The sequence below is a fragment of the Lipotes vexillifer genome, unplaced genomic scaffold, assembly GCF_000442215.2.
Source record: "Lipotes vexillifer unplaced genomic scaffold, Lipotes_vexillifer_v1.1 scaffold317, whole genome shotgun sequence".
NCBI classification, from domain to species: domain Eukaryota; kingdom Metazoa; phylum Chordata; class Mammalia; order Artiodactyla; family Lipotidae; genus Lipotes; species Lipotes vexillifer.
Window position 1 is genome coordinate 2,516,951 of NW_006782029.1, and position 26,738 is coordinate 2,543,688.

Below are 26,738 nucleotides of genomic sequence, written 5' to 3' on the forward strand. Positions count from 1 at the left end.
AATAAATAAAACTTTCTTGAAACTTTGTTCTCCAGTTTTGAGTAGCCATGTCCTTTCAAGGTTTAGCCTGGCCTCTTGTTCTGTTTTAAACACAGGGAACAAGAGGACTTTGGGATCAGACCACTGTGCTAAACCAGGGGTCTCAAATGTCAGTGACTAAGAGACCAGGCTAACCCTTTGAAAGGACGTGGCTACGAAAACTGGAAGACCAGCTGAATAATGTGGCCCTTGCTATTGTGAATTTCACACAACGGGTGGTGATTTATTATTTTTTTAGAGTAATGATGAAGTAAAGTAGACTTTTCCTTTTTGATAATTTTGAGCTCTGATTGCTTTGGTAAAGAGAGCATCAATGTGCTCCAGATTAGGGTTCCTCTAGATCTTAACAGTGACTGTTAATAAGAATGCCTTCCACTTTGTTCCAGTTTTAAGATGCACTTTTTACCTGATTTGACTCTTGACATAGGGCCCTGGGCTAGGGCTGGAACTAGTTCTTGAGTCTTCTTTCCCTTATGTCCCTTCTGTATTTTTTTCTTCCTGGATTTCTGTTCCTCCTCTTGATAAAGAAGGGCTTCGTTTCTTATGTCCATCATAACCTCTGCCGGGGTCGTTTCCTGGGCTTCTCTTCTCTATGTATACTGTCCCCTGGGATGATCTTATCTGAATCCTGTTCTTGCATCTTTTCTATTCTTCTCCTGAAGGGATTTTTGTGGTTTATATACATACTCCCAATTTTGGCTTCAGTTCTTTTCTCTTTTTTAATTGGAAAAACATGTTACAGTTAAATCTTTATTCTGATTTACCTTTCTTAAATGAAAATGCATTGAGGTTAAAGATGTATGTGTCTCTGGGAATTCCCTGGCGGTCCAGTGGTTAGGACTCCATGCTTCTACTGCAGGGGCCATGATCCCTGGTTGGGGAACTAAGATCCAGCAAGCAGCGTGGCGCGGTCAAAAAAAAAAGTGCCTCTGAATTACAGAGCAACACAGGAGGTGAATGTCTCACAGGCACAAAGATAAATGCTGCCCTTGATTAATCGGCCCTGAAGGCAATAATAAAACTATATGGATTGTTGTGATAGGTGGTAGCTTTCTCACTAGTTTTCTTTTTCTCCACATCTTTATTGGAGTATAAATGCTTTACAATGTTGTGTTAGTTTCTGCTGTACAACAAAGTGAATCAGCTATATGTATATGTATACATATATCCCCATATCCCTTTCGACTTGAGCCTCCCTCCCACCCTCCCTATCCCACCCCTCTAAGTGGTCAGAAAGCGTCGAGTTCATCTCCTTGTGCTATGCAGCTGCTTCCCACTAGCTATCTGTTTTACATTAGGTAGTGTATATATGTCAGTGCTACTCTTTCACTTCATCCCAGCTTACCCTGCGCCCCCGGTGCCCTCAAGTCTGTTCTCTATATCTGCGTCTTTATTCCTGCCCTTCCACTAGGATCATCAGTACCACTTTTTAAAATTCCGTATATATGCGTTAGCATACGGTATTTGTTTTTCTCTTTCTGACTTACTTCACTCTGTATTACAGATTGTAGGTCCATCCACCTCACTACAAATAACTCAATTTCATTCCTTTTTATGGCTGAGTAATATTCCATTGAATATATGTGCCACATCTTCTTTACCCAGTCATCTGTTGATGGACATTTAGGTTGCTTCCATGTCCTGGCTATTGTAAATGGTGCTGCAGTAAACATTGTGGTACATGTATCTTTTTGAATTATGGTTTTCTCAGGGTATATGCCCAGTAGTGGGATTGCTGCATCATACAGTAGTTCTATTTTTAGTTTTTTAAGGAACCTCCATACTGTTCTCCATAGTGGCTGTATCAATTTACATTCCCACCAGCAGTGCAGGAGGGTTCCCTTTTCTCCACACCCTCTCCAGCATTTATTGTTTGTAGTTTTTTTGGTTTTTTTTTGCGGTACATGGGCCTCTCACTGTTGTGGCCTCTCCCGTTGCGCGGAGCACAGGCTCCGGACGCACAGGCTCAGCGGGCATGGCTCACGGGCCCAGCCGCTCCACGGCATGTGGGATCCTCCTGAACGGGGGCACGAACCCATGTCCCCTGCATCGGCAGGTGAACTTTCAACCATCGCGCCACCAGGGAAGCCCCTGTTTGTAGATTTTTTGATGATGGCCATTCTGACTGGTGTGAGGTGATTCCTCATTGTGGTTTTGATTTGCATTTCTCTAATGATTAGTGATGTTGAGCATCTTTTCATGTATTTGTTGGCCATCTGTATGTCTTCTTTGGAGAAATGTCTGTTTAGGTCTTCCGCCCATTTTTGGAACTGCTTGCTTTTCTGAACACCTTATTCTGATTTATTTTGGTGAAGAGAAAACATAGCACAGCAGTTGAAAGGGCAGACTTTGTTAGGAAAGAGACTTTTTTTTTCCAGATGCTGGCACTGGCACTTTGTAACTGTGTAACTTTGGGCAACTTACTGATCTCTATTCTCCTGATTTCCTTATTTGTAAAATGAGGAAAACATGCATATACATACAGTTTTATAGTTGAAGAGATTCTTTGATATAATAGGTCAAGCTCCCTGTTTTACAGATGAGTAAACTGAGGAATCAAGTACTGAAATTATTGGCCAACCGAGGGATAGCAGAGTCAGGGTTTTTTATCGGGCACTGTTCTTCTATAGTCTTTCTATACGACATAGAGTAATGTTAGTTTTCTTTTGAAAATGGAACTAAAAGAGACAAGGAATTAAAAATAATCAAACCTCCAGGGTGACTTCTCTTAGTTGCCTTCGGGCCACTAGGACAATCTTGCATGAGTCCCCTTCCTGAAGACGAGCTAGATAAGTTGCCAGAGTAGAGCTGTGTGTTTGCTGCTTGTAGCCAACTTTATCCTTTTGTTTCTTGCTTTGTAGACTGAAGTTCTCTGTAATTTTCCTGTTTCTGAAAATCCAGTTTGTGTGAAGAAAATGATAATTAGGAATTTGCTCCTTTTACCACCCAAACTTTCTTAAGCCAGCATCAATTTATCTTTGGGGATTGGTTACATTTTCATTTTCCATAAATTAGAGACAAGTATGATTTTTGGAGTCTTTTCTTTTTTTTTCAGATGAATAGCAAGGGTATGCATGACTTTAGAAGTGGTTTTTCTTGGCATTAACCAGCATGTGAAAATGGCTATAATAAAGTCAACAAATAACTTTGTAATCTCCCAGGTTTTTGAAAGTAGAGATGCAAATAAGTCATGGGGTAGGAGTGATTCTTTGAGTGCTTAGATATTAAAAGAGTTTCTCCTCAGGGTTGGAAAGTTGGCTGGTAATACACTTTATTAGAATCAGCTTACTGAGGCTGGCTTGCCACTTCTTTGGGGAAGCTGCTTTTGACTTCTTGAGATTCTCTCCCTCTCTCTCTCTCTCTCTCTCTCTCTCTCTCTCTCTCTCTCTCTCACACACACACACACACACACACACACACACACACGCACGCACGCGCGCATGCACCACAATCAGGATACATAGGATACATGACCTGAAGATGGTTCAGAGTATTTGAATCTAAGACAGGTAGGACAGGCTTAGGAAATCCAAGATGCCTTTCAAGTCCTAGAAGACTTCTGGCAGAAGATTTTTATCCTTTTGTTTCTTGCTTTATAGATTGAAATTCCCTGAACAAAACTGATTTCCCTTTCTTCTGAAAATCGAGTTTGAGAGAACCTTCTGAAGTCTTGCTAAGTCTTGTCTTGTCCTTTGTCTTCAGGTACCAACCTGTATATGTGTGTGTGTGTATTTTTTTTAAGCTTAGCACTTGCCTTATCCTGAGAAAGTACTAGTACTTTAAAAAATATTAATGGGCCACACTTAATGTCAGATGCTGGGTATACAGTGAATGAACACTGGATATTTTTTTTTTCTTTCTTTCTACCAAACTCCACTCTTGGTCAGTTGTCAGGGGATAATACAGTCTCGTCTTCTCAGAGGACTAAAATAACCCAGCTCAGTTTCTTAGAAAAAAAAAAAAAAACAAAGAGAAATTTCTAGCTATTAGTCCAGGCTGCCCTGCTGTGCTTTTAGGTGAAAAAGCTGCAGTACTTTGAGGCATTCACTTCTTTTACTGGGGGGCCAGAAACTTTTTTTACTAGACCCCATCCCCATCTTACTCCAAGCAAGCTCTGTGGGCTTCTGAAGACAAAGGATGGCAAAAACAACATTTTCTCATTTGGTCTTTTGTGTACATCTGTTAGATGGTCAAAGTAAATGTATAGAAAATTGTTTTGTTTCTACAACAGATTCTACCAGGTGAGCAGATTTTCCCAAATAAGCCATAGATAAGTTGTTTCCAAATACATCTTTGAATTTATATTGCAAATTTATAGTCTTTTTCTTCAACAGAAACAATTGGTTTTGAGAGGAGGTGAACTAGGACTTCAGATCACGTGTGTTTTTTGTTTGTTTTCTTTGTTTTTGTGTTTGGTATAAAAATGCAACCTCATTTGGCATTTTTGAAAGCAAACTACTGCCTCTTCTGATATTAGGAAAGGCTTGATTTAGCTGACGAATCTAACTTGTTATTAGAAAGCCTTAGTTCTTTTTGGAATGGTATTTAGATTCCACTTAGAAGAATATGGTGCAATTTAGCTCTTCTTAGCATGATATGGGTCCTTGGAGAGAGAACCAAGTGGAGCAAATTGAACAGACTGAGGTTGCTTCTTGGACACCTCGGATTTTGATGTCCTTCCCAGGGTCCCTTAGTCTACTGGGCACAGATTGAGACCTGGGGCTCTTCTGAATACTTGTATGTACTTTACAATTTTTTTGTTATTTTGAAATAATCTCAGACTTATAGAAAAGTTACTAGTACACAGAGATTTTCTTTCCTGAACCATTTGAGAGTAAGTTGCTAACATCATATGTTCCATCATCCCTGAATACTTTAGTGTTTCTTTTCTGCAAACAAAGACATTCTCTTATTTAAGCGTGGTAGTACTGTCAGGAATTAGCATTGATGCGTTACCAACCTCTGCTCCTCAGATCCCATTCAAGTTCTGCAGATTGTTCCACTAGTGTCCTTTATCTTTGTACCGAAAGGGTCCTGTCTAAAACCGTCTGTAGCGTTTGGTTGTCATGCCTCTTAGGTCTCTTTCAAATGAGAATAGTTCCTTGGTCTTTTCTTGACTTTCATGAACTTGAAAATTTTCAGGCCAATTATTTAGTAGATGGTCCTCAATTTGGGTTTGTATGACATTTCCTCATGACCAGATTCAGGTTATGCATCTCTGGCAGGAATATTCCAGAAATGATACTGGGCTCTTCTCATTGCAGCCAGTCACACAATCATGATTTCCATTGTATGTACCCTTCCATTACTACTGTGATATTACTCTGATCACTTGATTCAGATGGTGTCTGCCAGGCTTCTCCACTGCAAATTACTTTTTTTTTCTCTTTGTAATTAATAAGTATTTTATTGGGAGATAGAGAAAATGTAAATATCCCATTCTTCCTCAAATGTAAGTTTATTCTTTATATATCATCATGGACACATGCATATATATGGTTTTTTTAGTGAGTTATAATGTGTTACATTTGTTTCCATGCTTAAAGTGTCCTGATTTGGTCAGTGGAAGCCCCTTTAATCTGCTTTCTGTGTCTTTTTGACGTGCTGTGATCGGTCTTTACATACTTCCTGACTTTTTGCTACCAGATGTTCCAGGCTCATTTTGCACTTGACTTGTCCCAGCCCTGGATTTAGCCGTTTCTTGAAGGAGCAAGCTCTTTTGTAGTGGCTCTGAGCCTCCCCATGGATGCCCCTCCTCGCACCACTGCCCTCTCCTCCCCTGCTGTTGCCTACTTTGCTTCGTCACCAATAGCTCTTGGACTGAATTATTCAGAAAGAGGAAGGGCACATTTTGTTTAGATTTAATCATTTATGTTAGCTCTGTGTGGATGGGGACTATATTTGATCTCTCATCCCCCAAATGCCTGTTACATAGTAAATGCTCAATAAGTGTATAAATTCATTCAAAGACAAATACTTAACTCTGCATCTATTAGGAGTTGGTCATTATTCCAGGTGCTGGGGGTGGGGGAACACACAGTGAACTAAATTTGAAAAACAAAACGCATACATGTGTGGGAGCCCTGTGAAGGGAAATAGTTCGTTGTGAAGGATGGAAATAATTTTGTGAGGCAGCCGTTTCCCCGATTGTGTTCATCTATATTAATATGTATTCAATGGACAAAAAGGATTTGACTTTGCACTTCTTAAACTGTAGTTCTTATTAAAATGCATAGACTAAATGTGTCACAGATTTCTTTTAGCCTTGGTAATTTCTTTTCTTGTATTACCGTAGTTCTGCTTTTCCCCACCCTGAAGAGAGCTGGTCCCTTGCATATAGCTAACTCAGCTTTTAAATGCAAAATAGAAATCCTAGTAATGTATCGATAGAAATGTTATATTAGTTAGCTCTACCCTGTAGGTTGTTAGTTTTTTTTAACCTTTAGCCAGAGATACTTCCAGCGAGGAAAGTGATTTTTCTCATTATGTTTTTGGTAATAAGTAATAGAGGGTAGAAACAATAAGAATAGATCATAAGCTCCTTTCTATTAATAGTTAATCATCTGTGTTATTTTTGTTTAACTCCTATGGGTAGGACCATAATACATAGCATATAATCAAACTCTCTTTTTGAATTATAAAATTATTCAAGCATTTATTCACTCAAAAGATATTTGATTGCCTATTCTTTGCCAAGTGCCAACCTCACAGGAACTCTTATAGGATCCAGTGAGACAATGTGTATGCTTTGGTCAAAGCAGCTAATAGATAAGTGTCCACTGAATCTGAATGTGAGTTTCCCTTACTAAAATCTAGAGGATTCTGACATCAGGTATTATGAGTTTTTCTTAAAAATGTTATGCTATAATTGATACATATGAGGATTATATGTATTTTATATGTAAATTATAAAACAAACACCATGAATCCACCATTCAACTTAAGAATGAGAAATAGAACATTAGTGCCATTCAAATTACCTGTATACAGCTTCCTAGTCCATTGCTTTGTTTTCCCCAGATATAACTATGTTCCTGAATTTTCCTGAGCTTTTAAGTATAGTTTTACCACAATTGTGTGTATTCTTATATTTGTCCAGCTTTGCTTATTTTTGGTCTTTATGAAAATGGTATAATACTCTATGTAATTTTCTGTGACTTGCTTTATTTACTCAGTACTGTGTAAGATTTGTCCTTGTTATTGCATGTTATTGATTTCACTGTGGTATTAGTCCATATGGTATGATTGGTATATCCATTCTCTTATTATCTAGATATCTAGATTACTACTTTTGATTTTGTTTTATTTTTGCTGCTGTGAATAATGCAGTTATAAACCTTTTTGGGCATGTCTGCAGTACACATATATTAAGTTTCTCTAGGATGGTGGATTTCAAACTTTTATGACTGTGACCCATAGTAAGAAATATGTTTTCCATAATAAGCAAGTACCCACTTACATAAGTATACGTACACAGGTGAGACAAAAGTTTTGCAAATCAATGCTTAAGTTTACTACATGGGGTTCAATCTACTTTATTTTATACTGGTTGACTTATAAATAAAAATGTGATCCACTCTTGCTTTGCAGTCTCACTAACAGGTTCTGTTTGAATAACATTGCTCTAAGTGCGTGGTTGAAACTCTAGGGCCCATGAGAATCACCTGGAAAGTTGGTATATGTGAGGATTCCTGGGCCTTGCTGCATAGATTCATATTCCGTAGGTCTGGGATGGAGCTTAAAAACCTGAATTTCTAATATGCGTCCAGGTAATACTAATGTTGCTGGCCCGCTGACCGAATTTGAGAAATACTGCTATAGAGTATATACTCATGAAAGAAATTGCTGAGTCATAGTGTTGCAGAAAAAAAAGTGGGAGGCAGGAGGATGGTCACATCCCAGGTCTCAGGCGAGTCCCTGGGATGGGCCGCCAAGTGTGGGTTCTTGGCTTCGTGCAGGAAAGAATTCAAGAGCGAGCCGTAGTAATGTAAAAGGTTTTTTCAGGGGGATACAGACTCCACAGAGTGTGGACCATCTCAGGAGGCAAGAGGCCACGGAAGAAACACTCTCCAAGTATGGGCCATCTCAGAAGGCGAGAGGCTCCAGGGTACTGGGTTGTCAGTGTTTATAGGGGTGGGTAATTTTATAGGCTAATGAGTGGGAGAATTATTCCAACTATCTTGGGGAAGGGGCAGGAATTTCCAAGAATTGGGCCACCACCCACTTTTTAGCCTTTTATGGTTGGCCTTGGAACTGTCATGGCACCTGTGGGTGTGTCATTTAGCTAATGTATTAACAGTGAGTGTATAATGAGGCTCAAGGTCCACTGGAAGTTGACCTGTCCACCATCTTGGACCTAGCTGGTTCTAACCAGTTTATGTTGTGCCCTCAACGACTATGTCATTCTTTTAAAGGTTGTGCCCTGCCCCCTTCCTGTCTCAATAGGGCATTCACATATTTAGCTTTTTATTATTTTATATAGTTTGTTATTTTATATAGCTTTTTATTATTTAGAGTCCTATGTCTGCAATGTATAAAGAGGTACCATTGCTCTCTTTTCTAGTTAGACTTGTTCATTAATGCTCATTTAGTAGGTGTTAAAATGATATCTTACTGTTTTGTTATTTTGTATTTCAGTGATTAGTAATAAGGCTGAGCATACATTTCAGTGGCCATTCATGTTTCTTTATCTCTGAAATGTTTGTTCATGCCACCTGCTTATTTTTCTATTTATTTGTTGAAGGTCTTTGTATATTCTGGAAGTATGAATGCATTGTTGGTTATACTTACTGTAGATATCTTTTCCTAGTTTGCCCATTTAGTGGCTTTTTAACTTTCATTGTGGTATCCTTTGATAGAAATTCTTAATTTTAATGTGGTCAGATTTTTTATGGCTAGTTCTTTTTGTGTCTTGTTAATATGTTCTCTACCCCATGGTCATATAGATGATCTCCTATATTTTTTTCCCCCAACACGTTTGAAAAGTTTTGCCTAACATTTAAATATTTTCAAACATCTGGAGTTGATTTTATGTATGGTATGAGGTAAGAGTCTAATTTAAATTTTTTCCTATATAGAAAATCAGTCCCAGCACATTTTATTGAGTTGTCTATGCCTTACTCAATGATCTACAGTGCCTACCCTGTCAAACTTCAGATTTTCATATATTTGTGAATCTGTTGCAGGGATGTGGTTCAATTCTGTTCCCTAGGTCAGTTCATTGATCTCTGCAGCAATACCGCAATGTTGTAGTTGCTATAGTTTTGTAATTGCTATATGGCATGACAAGTTCTATTACATCTTTCTCTTTTAGGATCAATTTAAGTTCTTTGAAAAACTCTGTTAGGTTTTGTATTGAAATTACATTGAATCTGTAGGTAATGAGTATTTTTATCCATGAAACTAATCTCTATGAGTTTATTTAGGCATTCTTTAGTGTTGTTGAAGTGTTAAGATATTTCTGATAAAAATGTAGATAGTTCTGTGGTTTGTTTATTCTTAGGTACTTTATTTTTTTAATTGCTATTATAAATAGGATATTAAATATTCCCTGTTTGTTGCTGATGTGTAAATATGCAGTTTACCTTTGCATACTTCTAAACTTATTAATTCCAGTAATTTTTCTGTATAGCTCCTTTTGTTTTTCTATGTGGACAGTCGTATCATGCGAATAATGACATATGTCTCTCTTATTTTCTTTTTCTTTTTTTTTTAAAAGAATGTTTTTTAAAAAAAGATGTTCATTGAATTTTTTAAAAAATAATTAATTAATTAGCTTGCTCTGGGTCTTAGTTGCAGCAGGCTGGCTCCTTAGTTGCGGCTGGTGGGCTTCTTAGTTGCGGCTGGCAGCCTCCTTAGTTGTGGCATGCTCACTCTTAATTGCAGTATGCATGTGGGATCTAGTTCCCCGGTCAGGGATTGAACCTGGGCCCCCTGCATTGGGAGCTCGGAGTCTTAACCACTGCACCACCAGGGAAGTCCCCTCTCTTATTTTCTTTCTTCTCTTATAATAAATTTTATTTATTTATTTATTTATTTATTTTTGGCTGCGGGTCTTCGTTGCTGCATGCGGGCTTTCTCTAGTTGTGGCAAGCGGGGGGCTACTTTTCATTATGGTGCGCAGGCTTCTCATTGCGGTGGCTTCTCTTGTTGCAGAGCACGGGCTCTAGGCGCCACAGGCTCAGCAGTTGTGGCTCACGGGCTCTAGAGCGCAGGCTCAGTAGTTGTGGCACACGGGCTTAGTTACTCCGCGGCATGTGGGATCTTCCCAGACCAGGGCTCGAACTCATGTCCCCTGCATTGGCAGGTGGATTCTTAACCACTGCGCCACCAGGGAAGCCCCCCCTCTTATTTTCAATTTTCTTTTTTCCCCTGACTTTTGTGGTCCTGTGTCAGTAGGATTACCAGTAAAATATTAGGTATAAATGTTCCTGATTTTAAAGGGAATAATTCTAGCAAGTGACCATTTAGAATGTTGTTTGCATGGGAATTCAGTTGCTACCTTTTGTCAAGTTAAGGAATTTGTCTCCTAGTACTGGTTGGTTAAGAGTGTTGTTTCCTTGTTAAAAAATAAATCGTACATGGATGTTGATTTTTATCAGACTTTTTAGTATCTCTTGAGATGAACAGATGGTTTTGTTCTCCTTTAATCTGTTAATGTGGTACTTGACAAGCATTTTTATGATGCTAAACTCCTCTTGAATTCTTGAGATAAAACCAATTTGGTCTTGCTCTGTTAGGGTCATCACCCCCACCCCCCCACGGCATTGGATTAATTATGCTAATAGTTTATTTAAAAATTTTGCGTTCATATTCTTGAGGTTAAAATTGTATGTTTCTTTCCCTTACTCTTCTTGGCAAGTTTTGTACTCAATAACATTCACTACATAAAGTGAGAAATGTTTTCTCTTTTTCAGCTTTTGGAAGAGTTTCTGTAAGTTTGCAATGATCTCTTCCTAGAACTTGCTTGTAAAACCTTGTGGGCCTGATATCTTCTTTGTTGGAAGATTTTAAACTACTTATTTGACTTTATTGAAGGCTTATTCTTGATTTTTATTTCTTTTTGGGTCAGTTTTAGTAAGAGGACTGGATTTTTATTAGTTCTTCTCAAAGTTCTTTTCATATCTTGTTGAATTTCTTTTTAGGGTTTTTTTTTTTAATCTTTGTAGTCTTGCTTTTGCTTGAGTTAATTATGCAAAAGTCTCTGTCAGTCATTTTTTCAAATATAAGCATTAAGGCTAAAATTTTTCCTCTAAGTGCTGCTTTAACTACATTCCACGGGCATTAATGTGTAGTATCTTCTTTGTTCCATATGATGAATTTGAAATTTTCCATTTTAATTTCTTCTTTTACCTGTGAATTATTTAGAAATATGTTTTTACAATTCCAAATATGTGGAAGTTTTTTTAAATTAAAAAAAAAGTTTGATTTTTAGCTTAATTGCATTAGCATAATTTCTTCTTGAATTCACTTTCCTTCTTCCTGAAGTACATCCTGTTGAAGTTGTTTTAGTGAAGTTTTTTTTTTTTTAGTGAACTCTCAATTTTTGTTAATCTATAAAGTTTTGACTATTGCCCCTATTATGAAAAGTAGTTTTGCTGGTTATTCAATTCTACATTGGCGTTTACTTTCAGTGCTTTGAAAATACTTCTTTTGTGTTTTTGAGGTCTGATGTCAGTTTAATTCAGGGTTATGCTGCTAGAGGTATAGCAGCTACCTCTCTGGAGGAAAAATTCCTTATTTTTAGTGTTTGCTTATTTCCGTGGTGTAAAAAATACTCTCTTACCATATATGTCAGTTATTACAGAGTTGAGAAGATATGCAGTAGCACACGATTGTGAAGTATTCCCACCCTGCTGTTACAATAGACATCAATAATAACCTCAAGAGCACAGATAATAATATGTAGTAAAATAATTAGTGATGAATTTTGATTATCTATCTCTGCTTTTAATATTTTTCATCTTATATTTTTATATAATTTAACACAGTAGTAGCTTTGTTTAAAAACTGCTCACAGAATTCCTGAAAACTTAACAATATGTTCATATGAGCCTACATTAGCCAGCTGTAGCATACCACTCTTGTACTTATTCTTTTTTTTAATGGGTGCTCTCTGTGAGCCTTGGGTGACTGCTTTTACAGTCTTTTTGTCTTTAGTGTTTTTAACTTTTAGTACAGTGTGTCTAGGAGCAAATGCCTTTTAATTTATGGATATATCATTATTTTTATATTGTACTTTCTTTTTTTATGGGTTCATGAATTTTATTATTTTGGAAAATTATCAGCCATTGTATCACCTGTATCCTTTATTTTTTCTGAGTCTCTAGTTAGATAGTTGTTATTTTTCTTCTGTTCTCCATGTCTCTCAATAGTTTTTATATTTTTCATTTTCTTGTGTCTTTGTGTGTGTTCTGGCAGTTTGTTTAGATCTGTCTTCCAGTTTGTTAATTCTTTTCAGCCATGCTTAATCTGCTTTTCAGTCCACTGAGATATTAATTCCAAGAGTGCTTTTTTTCCCCCTCCGTTTCTTAAAGTCTGTTTCTTTTCAGTCACATGGTCATTCTTACTCATCTCTTATTGCTTGGTCACTTTTGGATTCCAACTGTCTTCATTTCCACACCTTGTATGTCATTATTTTATATTCTGCATCTGATGATTCCAATATCTGAGATCCTAAAGACCCTTTTACACACTCTCAGATCATGGTGGCTTATTTCTTTGTGTTTAGGGATATTTTAAAATTGTGAGTTCATATTTGATTTAGTTGAACTTTGGGAATCCTGAGGTCTTAATTCAGAGTACTTTTCCCCAACAGATTTATAAAGACTTCTCCCGAATTTCTGAGAGACTCTGAAGTTCAGGTCTCCAAATATGCTGTAGGCCCCAGATTTGGTCTTAAAAGAGACCCAGGAGAATGTGGACCTATCAGTGCCCTTTAAGCAACTGCACCTCTCATGCCTAACTGAAGCTTACAGTTCACGTTTCAACTCCTCCCTTCTCTTTTCTGTTTCTGTCTGTATCTCTTTTATACACTCACCACTCTTGGAATTTTTTTATTTTTTTAATAAGCTCCACAATGAAGAGTTTTTTATTATCCAGTATATAATTGTATTTGCAAAGAGTCCACTATATTACCAAATTAAAAGGGTTTCCCCCCACTGAAACCATGGTATGTCTAGCAGTTCCAGCATTGTTGTTTGCATTGTTGGAGACTCAATGAATATGAATTGAATAACTATTGAGAGAAGGTGACAAGACAGCATAACCCTGATTATATTTTCCCCTTGTATAATTGTGTCTCTCTTTGGGTTTTTTGTTTATGCAATAGATCGAAGTTTTATGTGTCAGGCACCTTTTTTCATCTTATACTTCAAGTTACTCTATTGTGATTAGTATTATACATTAAACATTGAAGGTCGACTGTTGAGTAACGATTACTTATCAAGGCTCATTGTCAGAATTCCAGCTAGTACTGAAAGAGAAGACCAAAATGATTTGGCCAATATGTTTTAAAGCTTGTTTAAGAAAACGGAAATTATACAAAGCTAAGTATACATAAACCTAGAAAGAGAAGTGATATAATTATTACTTTGAGTTTCTAGTTTCAAGCCACAAAAGTAACAAGTTTGCTTGAAACTGCAAAGTCTTCTAAATATAACTTACTGTTAACAGTACTTAATTATAATTTAGACTTAAAGCCATAGCAAGTCAGGAAATAGTATATACCTAGGGCCATTTTATTATTTTTTTATTTATTTAGAAAGGAGTCCCAGTTTTTTTAAAATTTATTTTTCTTAATTAATTAATTTATTTATTTCTGGTTGTGTTGGGTCTTCGTTGCTGTGTGTGGGCTTTCTCTCGTTGCAGTGAGCAGGGGCTACTCTTCGTTGTGGAGCGTGGGCTTCTCATTCTGGTGGCTTCTCGTTGTGGAGCATGGGCTCTAGAACACAGGCTCAGTAGTTGTGGCACATGGGTTTAGTTGCTCCGTGGCACGTGGGATCTTCCCAGACCAGGAATCAAACCCTTATCCCCTGCATTGGCAGGTGGATTCTTAACCACTGCACCACCAGGGAAGTCCTAAATAGGACCATTTTAAATGAGATTGGATTCTGAAGTAAAAGTATTTTTTAGTACATAGAGCATAGCTGAAACTAGTCATTTGAGAAAGGGAGACTTTTAAAATTTATCTACTTGGAATATTGTTTTGTAAAATATTGAATATTCTTGCCAAATGATACTTTACAGTTAAATTTCATATTTACATGCAGATACAGTACTTAAAGATATTTTTAATATTGAGGAAGACTTTTATTAAATTCACTCTTAATGCTTTTGAACAGAAGGGTAGGGAAATGAAAATTTAACTGCTTTTAATTCTGTTCATTTTAGAACTGAAAGAAATTTTCAGTTGTTTCCATTTCTCAATTGTGAATATGATTTATAAATTTTATCTTCTTCATCTTTTAATGATCTTAGTACAATGAATAAAATTCAAAATGCAACCTAAGTATCCTCAGCTAAATTTGTAGCTTAGAGCTTGATTGTAGTTTGCTTTTAAAAAAAAAAAGAAAGAAGGAAAAGATAACATTGAAACCACATCAGAAGGAAAATGGAATTTCTTTTAAAAAGCACAGGAAGATAGCAGTCACATAGTTGAATAGCTTCTCTTTTTACTTTTCTAACACAAAATTTATTTCACAAAATCTCTGAAGTGCAAATGGGTACATGAAAGAGGAGAGATATAAAAGTACTTTTGGGAGGTTGAAGAAATTTATCTTCTGTCAAAATAGTGCATTTACATGGTTTAAAGAATTAACTAGCAAAGGATGGTATTAGAAAAAACCCAAAATCCTATATTGTATTCTTTACCAATCCTCTTTCCACTTCCTAGAAGGAAGCACTTTAACTTTCTCTCTTTCTTTTTTCTTTTTAAGTTCTAGGGTTACTGCCCAAAGTTTCCAAACTATATGCTTATGCTTCTTTTTCTGCATGAGAGTTTAACCTTTTTGCTCCATCTCCTTTTCCTCCCAATATAATACCATTGTTAATTCTTACCTTGGATATAACTTTCTAGATGTTGAGCTTAGAACTTTATCTCTTGTTTCACTGACTATGGACAGTGTTTCTTGATTCTAAACTTTGTAGGCTCAGGTTATACTAGAGTTTCTTTTGCTTCTCTGTTCATGTTTCTGTCTTCCATGTTTGTCATCCATACATTTACTTTTGCATTGTCACAGTTGATAACATTGTGTTATGTAATACAAGCCTTAAGTTTTTTGTGCTTGTCTGTAGTAGTAGTAATAATAGTGGTAGTAATTGAAAGCACTTACATAGTTCAGGCTTTGTGCTAAGCACATTGCATGTTTTATATATATTATTTTATATTACATACATATATATACACACAGGTACTTTACATATATTAAACTTACTTAATCATCAAGTCGACCTTGATGGTATAGGTAATATTATGGTCTCCAGTTTACTGACAAGGAAATTTAAGTCACTTAGTAAGTGGTAGAGCTGAGTAGGTTAAAATGTGAAAATTGAAAATCAGTAGATGTTGTTTACAGCTATGACTGTAAAAGTTACCACAGTTAAGGTGTATACCGTTATCATATCTTCTTTCTTATATAGCCATTTATTTTGTGATTTTAAAAATTATTGTTTTTCTTTATCGCTTCCTTGTTTTTGTGCTAAAATTCCCAAATTTCCTCTCTTTCCAAATAACTCCTATGGAGGCCCTTATAGGATCCCTCCAGTTTTCTTATTCAGTGACCTCCCCCAATCCACCCTTTTTGGAGGTGAGCATTTATTTTATGTGAACACTACAAATTTTTGTCATTTCAAATTATATAATGGGGCAGATTTTTACATTGATTTTGAAAACATTGAATTATGAGAGAAATGTGTCTTATGGTTTTGTGATACTCTTTAAGATAATTAAAGATAATGTGTTCTGCAGGAATATTATAGGAAAGGTTGATTTTCTAATATCAAGTAAGCCTCTGGACACAACTGTTTTAATGTCTGTCAAGTTTGAAATATTTATTTGGTAACAAAAGACTCGAAGTTTAAGCCACTCGAAACGTATACAGGAAGAGCCTCTGATTTCAAAATTAGTTATTTGCTACCTGCCCAAAAGTAATATGTTGTACCCCCTCTGCTGGAACTAAATAGAACTTCCTTATATAGTTATGCTTAGAGGGCAGGCAGGTTCAATGTTGTTCTTTTAAAGCCACTGAGTTCCTCTCCCTTTCTTCCCATCCTTCTTTCATTTACAGCTCAGGCTGTATTGGCAAGGTTAACAATTGGTTTTGAAACCAACTGCCCTTCTGAGAGTCAGTAGAAGCGTGGTGGTTGAGAGTATGGGCATTGAAACCAGACTACTGGAACTTGAATCTCAGTGGGGGTATATTGTAGAGTTCTCTCAACTTCCTGGTGGAGTATCACCTTCAAGAATAGTACAACATTATTAAAAAATCAAAACAAGTAAAACATTCCAGAGCATTGAGTCCTGTAATGGCAGGCTTTTCTTTTTCCTTCTTGTGTGTGTAAATATTTCATGTTCTTTTTATGTACAGGCTATTTAGATTGTTATTGAATGAAAGACCCTTGTTACTATTCTCAAATGCCATTTCATTTCCATTTGTGCAGTGTTCTTTCAGTCCCCTATCCATTGACTGATAAACGTTAAATTTGGGGCCTTGTTGCCTCTATTTAGCCTTGAAGTTTAAGTTTTGATTCTTTTTTAAAATTAGTTCCATTATTTGTTATTGAAATGTTTTCTGCTTCACCATCTTATTGTGTTATAAACTCATTTTTAATAAAACATTTATTGTATGAGTCAAATTGTGCTAAAAGCCTATAAAAATCATCAGCAGTCCACTTTGCTCCGCCCCTTCCCTGAACTCTCTCTCAACCATTTTGAACTGTTTGGTGATATCTTCTGGTATTTGCCTACCTATTTTGAAATATTTATAAATTGCTATCCCCTCCTTAATTTTATTCCTTTTATGGTAGATCATGATTTTACATGTAAGAAATCTTAAAATTCAAGAAACTTGATCTTAGTTGGTTTTAAAAAGTAGATTGTAGATCTCCTTTAAATCAAAATTAACTTGTTAAATTTCTCTTTAGAATTTGATTCCTAAGTATACATTTAAGGCCATTATTTTAGAGCAGAAATGTTGGTGAAATTTGTTTCATTTACTTTCTTCATTATATTTGTGGATCTTCTTCTAGTTTCTCAGAGTGGGTGCAAAGTGTATTTTTATGCCGGGTTTCTCTCCTCTCCTTTCCTCTTCTCCTTTTAAAAATAGTAAATGCAATAAAGACAATATATTGTTTTTTGAGCATATGTTTTCTTGTGCCGCTAGATTTTTTGTATGAAATGGTCTTATCATTATTTTCTTTTGACTGATTTCTTTTGTCTTTGTTTTTCTAATTTTATTAGAGTATGATCAGCCAATACAATCTATTCAGATATTTTTAAAAGATTATTTTAAGTTCATTTTATGATACCGACATGATTGATTTTTGTCAGTGTTCCATGGGCACATATAAAATTGTAAGCTTTATTCAAGAGATTGAAAGTTTTCTATATAATTATTAAATCAAGTGTGTGGATTGTATTAATCAGTGTCACTATATATTCATTTAACTTTATTACATCTGTCTATTTCTGACAAAGCTGTACTAATTTCTTATTTCACTGAAATATTTTTCAAGTTTTTCTTGCATATTCAATACGCTTTGCTTTATGTAACTAAGCTTTTACATTGTTTATGCTGTTTGGTCATCTTAACCTTGAATTTCACGTTGTGTGATATTAGTGTAACACTCATGCTTTCCTTTGGGGGTATTTAGCTGATGTTTTTTGGCTCTTCCCTTTATTTTAAACTTTTCTCAGTCATTCAATTTTAAGCATTTTTTATAAACAGTCTGTATATGACCTTTGTATCTTTTTTTATTATTTTTTATTTTTGGCTGTGTTGGGTCTTCGTTTCTGTGTGAGGGCTTTCTTTAGTTGCAGCGAGCGGTGCCACTCCTCATCGCGGTGCCCGGGCCTCTCACTGTTGCTGCCTCTCTTGTTGCGGAGCACAGGCTCCAGGCGCGCAGGCTCAGTAGTTGTGGCTCACGGGCCTAGTTGCTCCGCGGCATGTGGGATCTTCCCAGACCAGGGCTCGAACCCGTGTCCCCTGCATTGGCAGGCAGATTCTCAACCACTGCGCCACCAGGGAAGCCCTGACCTTTGTCTTTTTAACTCATCTGACAGCCTGTCTTTTAGTGGGAGAATTCAGCTTTCTTTTAAATTCTAATGAGTGATGCCTGATTTTGTTACTTTTTTATCTTGTTCCTTATTTATATTTGTGACTTTTTACATTTTTTTAAAAATTTGTTTTATATTTTCAAGTTGATATTCATTTCCCAGTTTCCCCTTCTTTATGTGTCAGTTGTTCTGTACTTTTCCATTTCATTATTGGCCACCTTCCTTTTCAATTGCTCATAGATCCAATTTTTCCCCCCTGCTTTAACATGAATAATGATACCAACATTTTCCTTCACCTTCACACACTAATCCTCTCCTTTAATGTTCCTAAATTTCTTTGGAGATAATTTAATTTTTAGGTTCAGATTTTTGTTAGACGTTTGTCAAAAATTCATATTGAGCACTTACATTACATATTCCATATAGTTTATTATCCATTTAGATTTAGTTCTGTATAGAAGGCAAAGTAATTGCACTCCTGTTTCTTCTTACATGAAAGGTTTCATTTCTGATTCAGTTATTGTTCCATTAGAATCCCTTCTTAAGTCCTTTCCTTAGATGGAGTGGTAGCTAATGTGATCTTTGAATCCTTAAATTTTGGAAAACACTACTTTCCCACTGAAGGATGTTTGGCTTGTACTGCTTTTTTCCTAGCAATCTAGATGTTACTGTTCTTTCTTTTTAATTCCAGTGTTACAAATGAGAAGTCCATTGTTAATTTGATTCTTTTTTAGTATTAAGTAATTATTCTTTCTGGTAGCTTGTAAGGTTTTCTTTTTATCCTTAAAGTTTAGGAATTTTAGTGTGATGTTCTTGAACATGTGCCTTTCCCTTCATTAGTCCTGGCTGGATCTTGGAGAGCCCTGTAATTTTGTAATTCAATCTCTTCTTTAGTTCATGGAAATTTTCTTGCATATTACTTTAATATATTTTCCTTTTCCCCCGTCTGGAGACTCCTTGGGAACTTTTCCTATAGTTGGTATGTTAGTTAGGTTGCCTTAATCTGTTCTTCAAGTCCTTTCTCTTTTTCCTTTATGATTTTCATCTCTTTGTGTTTTCAGTTTATGCTTTGAGATTTCTTCCAGTTGGTCCTTCATTCACTCTAATTCATCAGTTAGACCCCATCTTCTCTTTTAATTTAGCTACTGAATTATTCAGCTTAAAGATTTTACTTCTTTAAATTTTCATCTAATTAATTTTCTAAAATTCTGTAGAAATTATTTTTTGCTCTCTACTTGACTCTCCTTAAGTAGTCATACTATTTTTGGCCTCAGTATTTTGTCTCTGTCCTTCAGGAGATCTGTTAGGTCTGCTCTCTCCCACTGTCTCCTGTCATTAGGTATGTTGTTTATATGTGCATTGGGGTTCAGGTTGAGCTCTTAGGGGACCTTAGTTTGTTTTAATCCTATAGGGGATCCTATAGGGGATGGAAGGTCCAGGCATCTCAGCCTGTGCTATAGCAGCAGGCATGTTGTATATTTCATGTGTACTTGGAGGACCTTGTCCCTTCCTTCTGGTCTTCTTGCATTCCTAGTTTCAGGCGTAGAGGGGACTCTCTCTCCTCTTGAGTGCCCCCCGAGCACTTTTGGGGCCAGGAAGACTGGCCACATTTGTGCAGTTATGTATGTGTAGAAGTCTTCTGGGTCTTGGCTTGATATCCAGAGCAGAGCAAGCCCTATACCAGTTCTCTCTCAAGATGCTTATAATCCCAAGGTCACATTCTTCAGGCCCCACTCACTACCTGTTGGCCCCTGGAGCTGACGGTTGAATGGTAATTAGTCTGTGCTGCTTAGTGGCACTTAATATTGAGGTTAATAGTTCAGTAAAAAAATTTAAAAGCCAGTGACTTGATCCTCAATTTGTATGGGATAGATAGGATGAGAATCAGTGAAAGCTTTTATTCTGTGTCAGTAACAATTTAATTCCTGACGTTGTATTGAAGCCTCTGTTTTACATTTATTACATGTATGTCTATGGAGGCAGGTGATGTACATTTGAACTTTGCCATTTATCACAGGCCCAGGCCAAAGAAAACGTAGCCTTCAAGAATAGAAACTGTTCTTTCAGTTTTTGTTATTTTCTAAATTTTTGTCTTGGATGTTTTTATGGAATATGTTTCCCTTGTTAACTCTTGAGTTGCTTTAGCTTAAAGAATGCTTTTTGGTAAAGTGGAAGGAACAAGAATAATTGGGTCACTTGCTTATACCAAGATTTGTTGGGTGGGTGAAAAGGTGACAGTAGGCATTTAATACCTAGACCAACATGGAGAGTAAAGTTATAAAATTTCTTGAGTTTTGTATTTAACATCATGTGTATGTAATTAAGATGAGAACTTGAACTTTCTATGACACAAGAATCTGTGTCGTATACCACTATGTACTTTGCCTTAAGAATTCAGTTTGTCCTACAAAAGGATTTTAAAAATAAATCATGAAAGGACCCGTACAGAAATCCTTTTTTGTGTGTGTGCTAAAATGTTATATTTTTAAATGCTTAATGCTAGAAAATATGTTGGTAGCTTAAATTTGTGCATTTATAAAAATGTGTATAATACTCCATGAAGGTTGAATATGAAACAGCAGTGCTTGGGTGTTCTAGAGCCATAATTAGAATACCGTTTGCAAATTGACAAAATTCAGTGGGTCAACAAACCAATTAAAAAAAAAAACTCAAGTATATTAGATTTCAAACTGTTCTCCCTTAATTTAGTTTGTCCATAATACTTTATTTTAATTATTCATAGTATTGCTTAACATGCCAGGAAATGTCTTATAATAGAATTTACAAAATAATGTCCTTTCAGTAATATGAATATGTACTATCTTTAGCATTCTGCTTTTAAATCTCAGATTCAGGTGTTTTGTAAGGAATTATCTAGTTTAATGGGCAAAAACATGTCTTAGTAACTTTATCCATTTTAGAATTTTGAAACCAAATGCTCACTTGGGAAAAATAAATGGAATAATTGGTATATGTCATTTTGTTGTTGAGCAAATAAGAACAAAACTTTTTGTAATAAAAAAAGTACATATTCCCACTAACATAGAACAATAATTTTTCATTTTGGGTATGGCTTTATGATGTCAATCTATATATATTTGTTTTTGTTTTTTGCATAGCCCCAGTTAGTAGATTGTTCATTTTCATGAAAAGCATGGCCCTTGCCTACTGGCTTTCCTGTGTCCTGCTAGATATTTAAGGAATACAGTATTGGTTTACATATCATTGGACTTAAGTGGGTAAGTTAGAGGTGAAACATAACAGGCCTGAAGATGTAAATTCTAGTTGAAAATCTGGACATTTAATTGTCTTTGGTTCCATTAGGAGGTGGAAGTAAACAAGAAAGAGCTCTTCTTTTAGTATTGGTGTGGATTTTTGCATGTCCAGGATCTACTTCCGTTTCTTATTCCTACTATGTGAATGGTTGAGGTTCAGAAACGTGGTAAGTGTAGACTTAGATTGTGTTCCTAGATAGAAAGCTTATTTATAGGTTATATATTCTGAGGTGTTTATATGAGTGAAAAAATTGAACACATTTAAACTGAAATAGGCAGTGATTAACTCTTTCGTCATGATTACACAACATGATTGTCAAAGACTCTTCAGTCCATTTGATGGCCATTAGGTGAAATCTTTGTTCTTTTAGACTTTTCTTTTCTTTTTTCTTCCCTTTTGTTGTTGTCGTTGTTGTTGCTAGTGGATGGGAGGTGTGTTCCTTAACTGAAGTTTGGTCAGAAAAAAAACTGCTTTTTATCTAAAATTGAGAATTATTTTATTTCTCTTTTCGGTCTTGTGATTCTTTATATTAAAAAGTCATTTAAAATTTAATATTATCTGGCCTCACTGCGTGACTCTGGCCTGTTTTTCTGTCTCCTTCTCAATCCTTGCTGTCGTTGGATGCTGCTCCCTAAATATAAGCTGTGCTGTGATCCCTCATTGTTTTAGTTCATTCTAGTCCCTGGTCTCCATGGGACTAGAATGAGCTAGTACCTTTTCATTCTTGCCTTTCTAGTAATCACCAGCTTCTCTTGAGGACCTCGTTGAGGTGTTAATTCTCCATAAATCTCTGAATTATTCTTCTCTGCCTCCCCCAACAGAATTAATTTCCTCTCTTCCTTTTGTTGTGATAGGTGGCTCCTACAATAACCATGAATCATAGATGTGTCATAGTTACTGAGAGTAGGAGCCATGTGTTATCCAGCATTGTCTCTCCTGGGACAAGTGTGTAGTGAACATTTGTTGACTTGAAATGGTTAGAACTCCATGCTTGTCATGATTAAGAGAACAGCTTGCCTCATTCAATTCCCCCATCACGGTAGCCCACAGTCACTGTTGCTCGCACACCCTGCTCCCACCCATTCTATTGAGGTTGTCGGGTTCTATTCCGATGCATTTGGGAGCAGTCAACGGAGGATCCTTTTGAGGAGCTGGAGCACAAGGAGACTGGCTCTTAGTCTTCATGGACGTTCCGTTTTGAGAGTTTGCTTTTCTCCCCGCCTTTCCGCAGGACCCCAACAGGAGTATCCATCCCAGCGGCAGCAGCAGCAGCAGCAGTTGTAGCAGCAGCAGCAGCAGCAGCAGCAGCAGTAGCAGCAGCAGCAGCAGTAGCAGCAGCAGCAGCAGCAGCAGCAGTAGCAGCAGTAGCAGCAGCAGCAGTTTTTCCAAGCCTCACAAATTAACGAAGGAGCACAAGGAAAAACCTTCTAAAGACTCCAGAGAACATAAAAGTGCCTTCAAAGAACCTTCCAGGGATCACAACAAATCTTCCAAAGAATCCTCTAAGAAACCCAAAGAAAATAAACCACTGAAAGAAGAAAAGATCGTTCCTAAGATGGCCTTCAAGGAACCGAAACCCATGTCGAAAGAGCCAAAACCAGATAGTAACTTACTCACGGTCACCAGTGGACAGCAAGATAAGAAGGCTCCTAGTAAAAGACCCCCCATTTCAGATTCCGAAGAACTCTCAGCCAAAAAAAGGAAAAAGAGTAGCTCAGAGGCTTTATTTAAAAGTTTTTCTAACGCGCCACCGCTTATACTCACTTGTTCTGCTGATAAAAAACAGATGAAAGATAAATCTCATGGCAAGATGGGAAAGGTCAAAATTGAAAGTGAGACGTCAGAGAAGAAGAAATCAACTTTACCGCCATTTGATGATATCGTGGATCCCAATGATTCCGACGTGGAGGAGAATATGTCCTCTAAATCTGATGTGAGTAGTCTGGCTGGTTTTCCTCCTTTCCCTTATTAGTTTTCCAGTTTTATTTCCGATAGCTTCAGCATAAGAGACAGAGGAAGGAGAATGACAGTTGCACCAGAAAATGGTAGCATGGAAGCAGACATGGCCTAGAAACGAATTTCCTTAACTAGTGGAAAGAAGGAAATGAAATCATTAAGGAATCTGCAGACTTGTAGGCTATGATTTAAGTTGTTAAAGGAAAGATATGTCCCAGAGTATAATAATGGGTCATTTGAATAGCAGCAGAAAAATCTAGATGCTTATCAGAGCTTAGTTACTATGCTTTCCAGGAAAGTGAGAAGAATGCAATGAAAGTAGAATACACCAGAAAATAAATTTTGAAAAGAAACAGAAAGTATTAGGGTGTAGCTACAATGTTGATCTTTTTGATGAGTGTAATGAAGTAATTTGTTTACATAGATTGAAAACTGGTGATAGTATTTTTCAATACTTTTATCAAGGCAAAATTGATATAACAGTATACTGTATATTTAAAATGTGTGATTCGATACATTTTGATGTTTATTTGTGTCATGAAACCAGGTAGTGGTATTTTGGAAATGAAATATTTAATTTTTCCCCCACTGTATAGCCACTGATTTGGAAGGGGCAGGGTATATATCTTCATTACAAGGTTTGCTAATGGGTAGGATGATCTTTTGTGGGTTCCTAAAAGAACATTTGGCCATCTGATAATCCCCCAAAATATTATTTGATGTTGAGATTTAAACTTTTTTTTTTTGGCCTGCATTGGGTCTTCGTTGCTGTGCGCAGGCTTTCTATAGTTGCGGCGAGGGGGGGGCTACTCTTCGTTGCCGTGCGTGGGCTTCTCATTTTGGTGGCTTCTCTTGTTGTGGAGCACAGGCTCTAGGTGCATGGGCTTCAGTAGTTGTGGCACGCGGGCTCTAGAGCTCAGGCTCAGTAGTTGTGGCGCACGGGCTTAGTTGCCCTGCGGCATGTGGGATCTTCCCGGACTGGGGCTCAAACCCATGTCCCCTGCATTGGCAGGCGGATTCTTAACCACTGCGCCACCAGGGAAATCCCGAGATTTAAACTTATAATTACTATTTCTTGGAGTTGGAAGGGAATTTCAGGTTACCTATTCTAACCTCCTGCCAATGTAAGAAATCCTGCACTTCTAGTGACAGAACTGTTAGTAATTCAAGTATTCCATTCTATTTCTGGAGAATGAACATTATTTACCATGAAGTTATCTCCTCCTCGCTTCCCTTTTTTCTCTAGCTTTGGCCTTTTACTGTTACTTATCAGTCATGATCGGTCCCAGTAATCTCTTTAATTTCAGTTGTCAGTATTTCTAGACAACGGTCAAGGAAGACGTCTGGCTAAAAATTGCTGGCCATTTTAGAATACTTCTCTTTCTTTCCCATAGCGAGGCTCCTCGAAAGTTCCTAATTCAAATGCTGGCAAGGGCTAGGTGGCCTTAGCAGATTCTCTCTTCTCCATTTGCACCATTCTGGGTAGAAAGGCAGCCAGGATTAGGACATGGCATCAGTACCGATCCCTAGTCATCCAGAGACCACCTCCTTCCCCCGCTCTACTCTCTATAGCTAATCTCAAAATTTTAAATCAGATTAGAGGCAGAGTAGCATATAAAATACTGGAGATGGAATAATTCGTTCCAGTGTTTAGTAAAGGCCTTAGAGTGATTGTGAAATGGAGACGAAAGCCTAGTGGGTTTGTCCTAATATCTCAAGCATTTATTTTTCCTTCTTTGCTTTGTACCCCTCCTCTTAATTCACAACTTGCTCTTAATGTAGATGTTCCTTGGAACGTTTTTCGTATGTTTGACTTCTTATTTCAGATCACTCTGAAATGTTCATTGATGCTATTGGGGTGTGACTAGTCTATCAAGATTGTCAAGTTCAGCAATTTTGTCTCTCCATATTCTGTCATGTTGCAGTTCTTCTAGAACAGAGGTTTTCAAATTGTGGTTTGTGATTTACTAGTGAGCCATGAAATCAATTTAGCATGTCATCACCAGGATTAAAAAAGAAAATCAGAATACATTGTAACTAGTATGGGTAAGTAATGGTTTGTGAAATTTTTATTTCAGAAGCTGTGTGTATTTCTTATGGTAGGTCATCATCAAAATTTTGAAAGACACCTTTCTTGAATGTTTGCTGATTTGTGAGAAGATCAAATAGCATTCATAAAGCACTATTGAATGCGCTTTCTACAGGAAATTATCACAGGTGATCTTCCTCTTTAGCTAATTCTGTGTATTCTTATTTTTGTTTGCCTCTTGCTCCCTCCCTTTTATATATGATTTATAAGGTATGACTTTTCCTAAACATCATGTTCAACTTGATAGGTTTATCCAAAGCAATACCTTGCAAAGTCTTCTGGAATGAAGAGTGAGGATTGTAATTCCGTACAGTAGGTAGCAAATTTTCAAGATGATTCATGACGTGTCAGAGCCACCTATCCAGTGACCATAACAGGAGTTTTTGTAATGTGGTTTGCATTATCCTTACTGAGAAAGCCTCTAAAGACTTTTGGGTATTATTTGGGTATAAAACCCAACAACTGTACTTTCCTCATTAGTTTTCTGGTAGTAATGCTTTTATTGTTGCTGCTTTGGTTTAATCTTCTAAATATAGGTGGTAGAACAGAAGAGAATTGACAGAGTGTTTCCAAGTAAATCAGCACCCAAAAGACTTTCTGTGAACGAAGGAGGTTAGAGGAGGGCTGAAATTCCCTTTCTCCAGTGGTAAAGGTAGCCTGTGTTTGGCCTTTCTCCTACTTGGTGTCCCTCCCGTGGTTAAGACCGAAGGAGCAGGAAGCAATTGTAATGGAGAGAACTAAGCACCCCGTAGTCTCCCTTGGCGAGGTACTGATTGGATAGCTTGGGACAGGCCCACCTTTAGGGGGCACCATTCACATTGTCCTGGTGGTAAGTGTGTCTGCATCTGAGTAAGTAGGATCAGATGACCTGATCTGTTGAAGGACCTTTACAGCTTCATTATTTGAATATGAGCCAGATTTATCTTCATTTGTGGAGGGCGGGGTAGAGGGTAATTTTAGACATAGCAGGCAGAGATCATGGACTTTGGAAACAGAAAAAGGACACAAAAAGAAATTGGACGAGTGTGAAGAATTGGGAAGGACCAGGGAAAAAAGGTTATTCACCTGGTATGTCTGTAAAGAAAATCTCTTGCGTTGGTACAG

At 36.9% G+C, this 26,738-nt stretch overlaps 1 protein-coding gene across 1 annotated transcript in view; it reads left to right on the forward strand.

Annotated features, from left to right (window-relative positions):
* Positions 1-26,738, forward strand: part of MLLT3 (MLLT3 super elongation complex subunit) — a 260,606-nt gene that overhangs the window by 164,721 nt on the left and 69,147 nt on the right. The window contains exon 5 of the mRNA XM_007454954.1: positions 22,821-23,522. Within this exon, the coding sequence (XP_007455016.1) occupies positions 22,821-23,522 (702 nt within the window). The remainder of the gene's footprint in view (positions 1-22,820; positions 23,523-26,738) is intronic.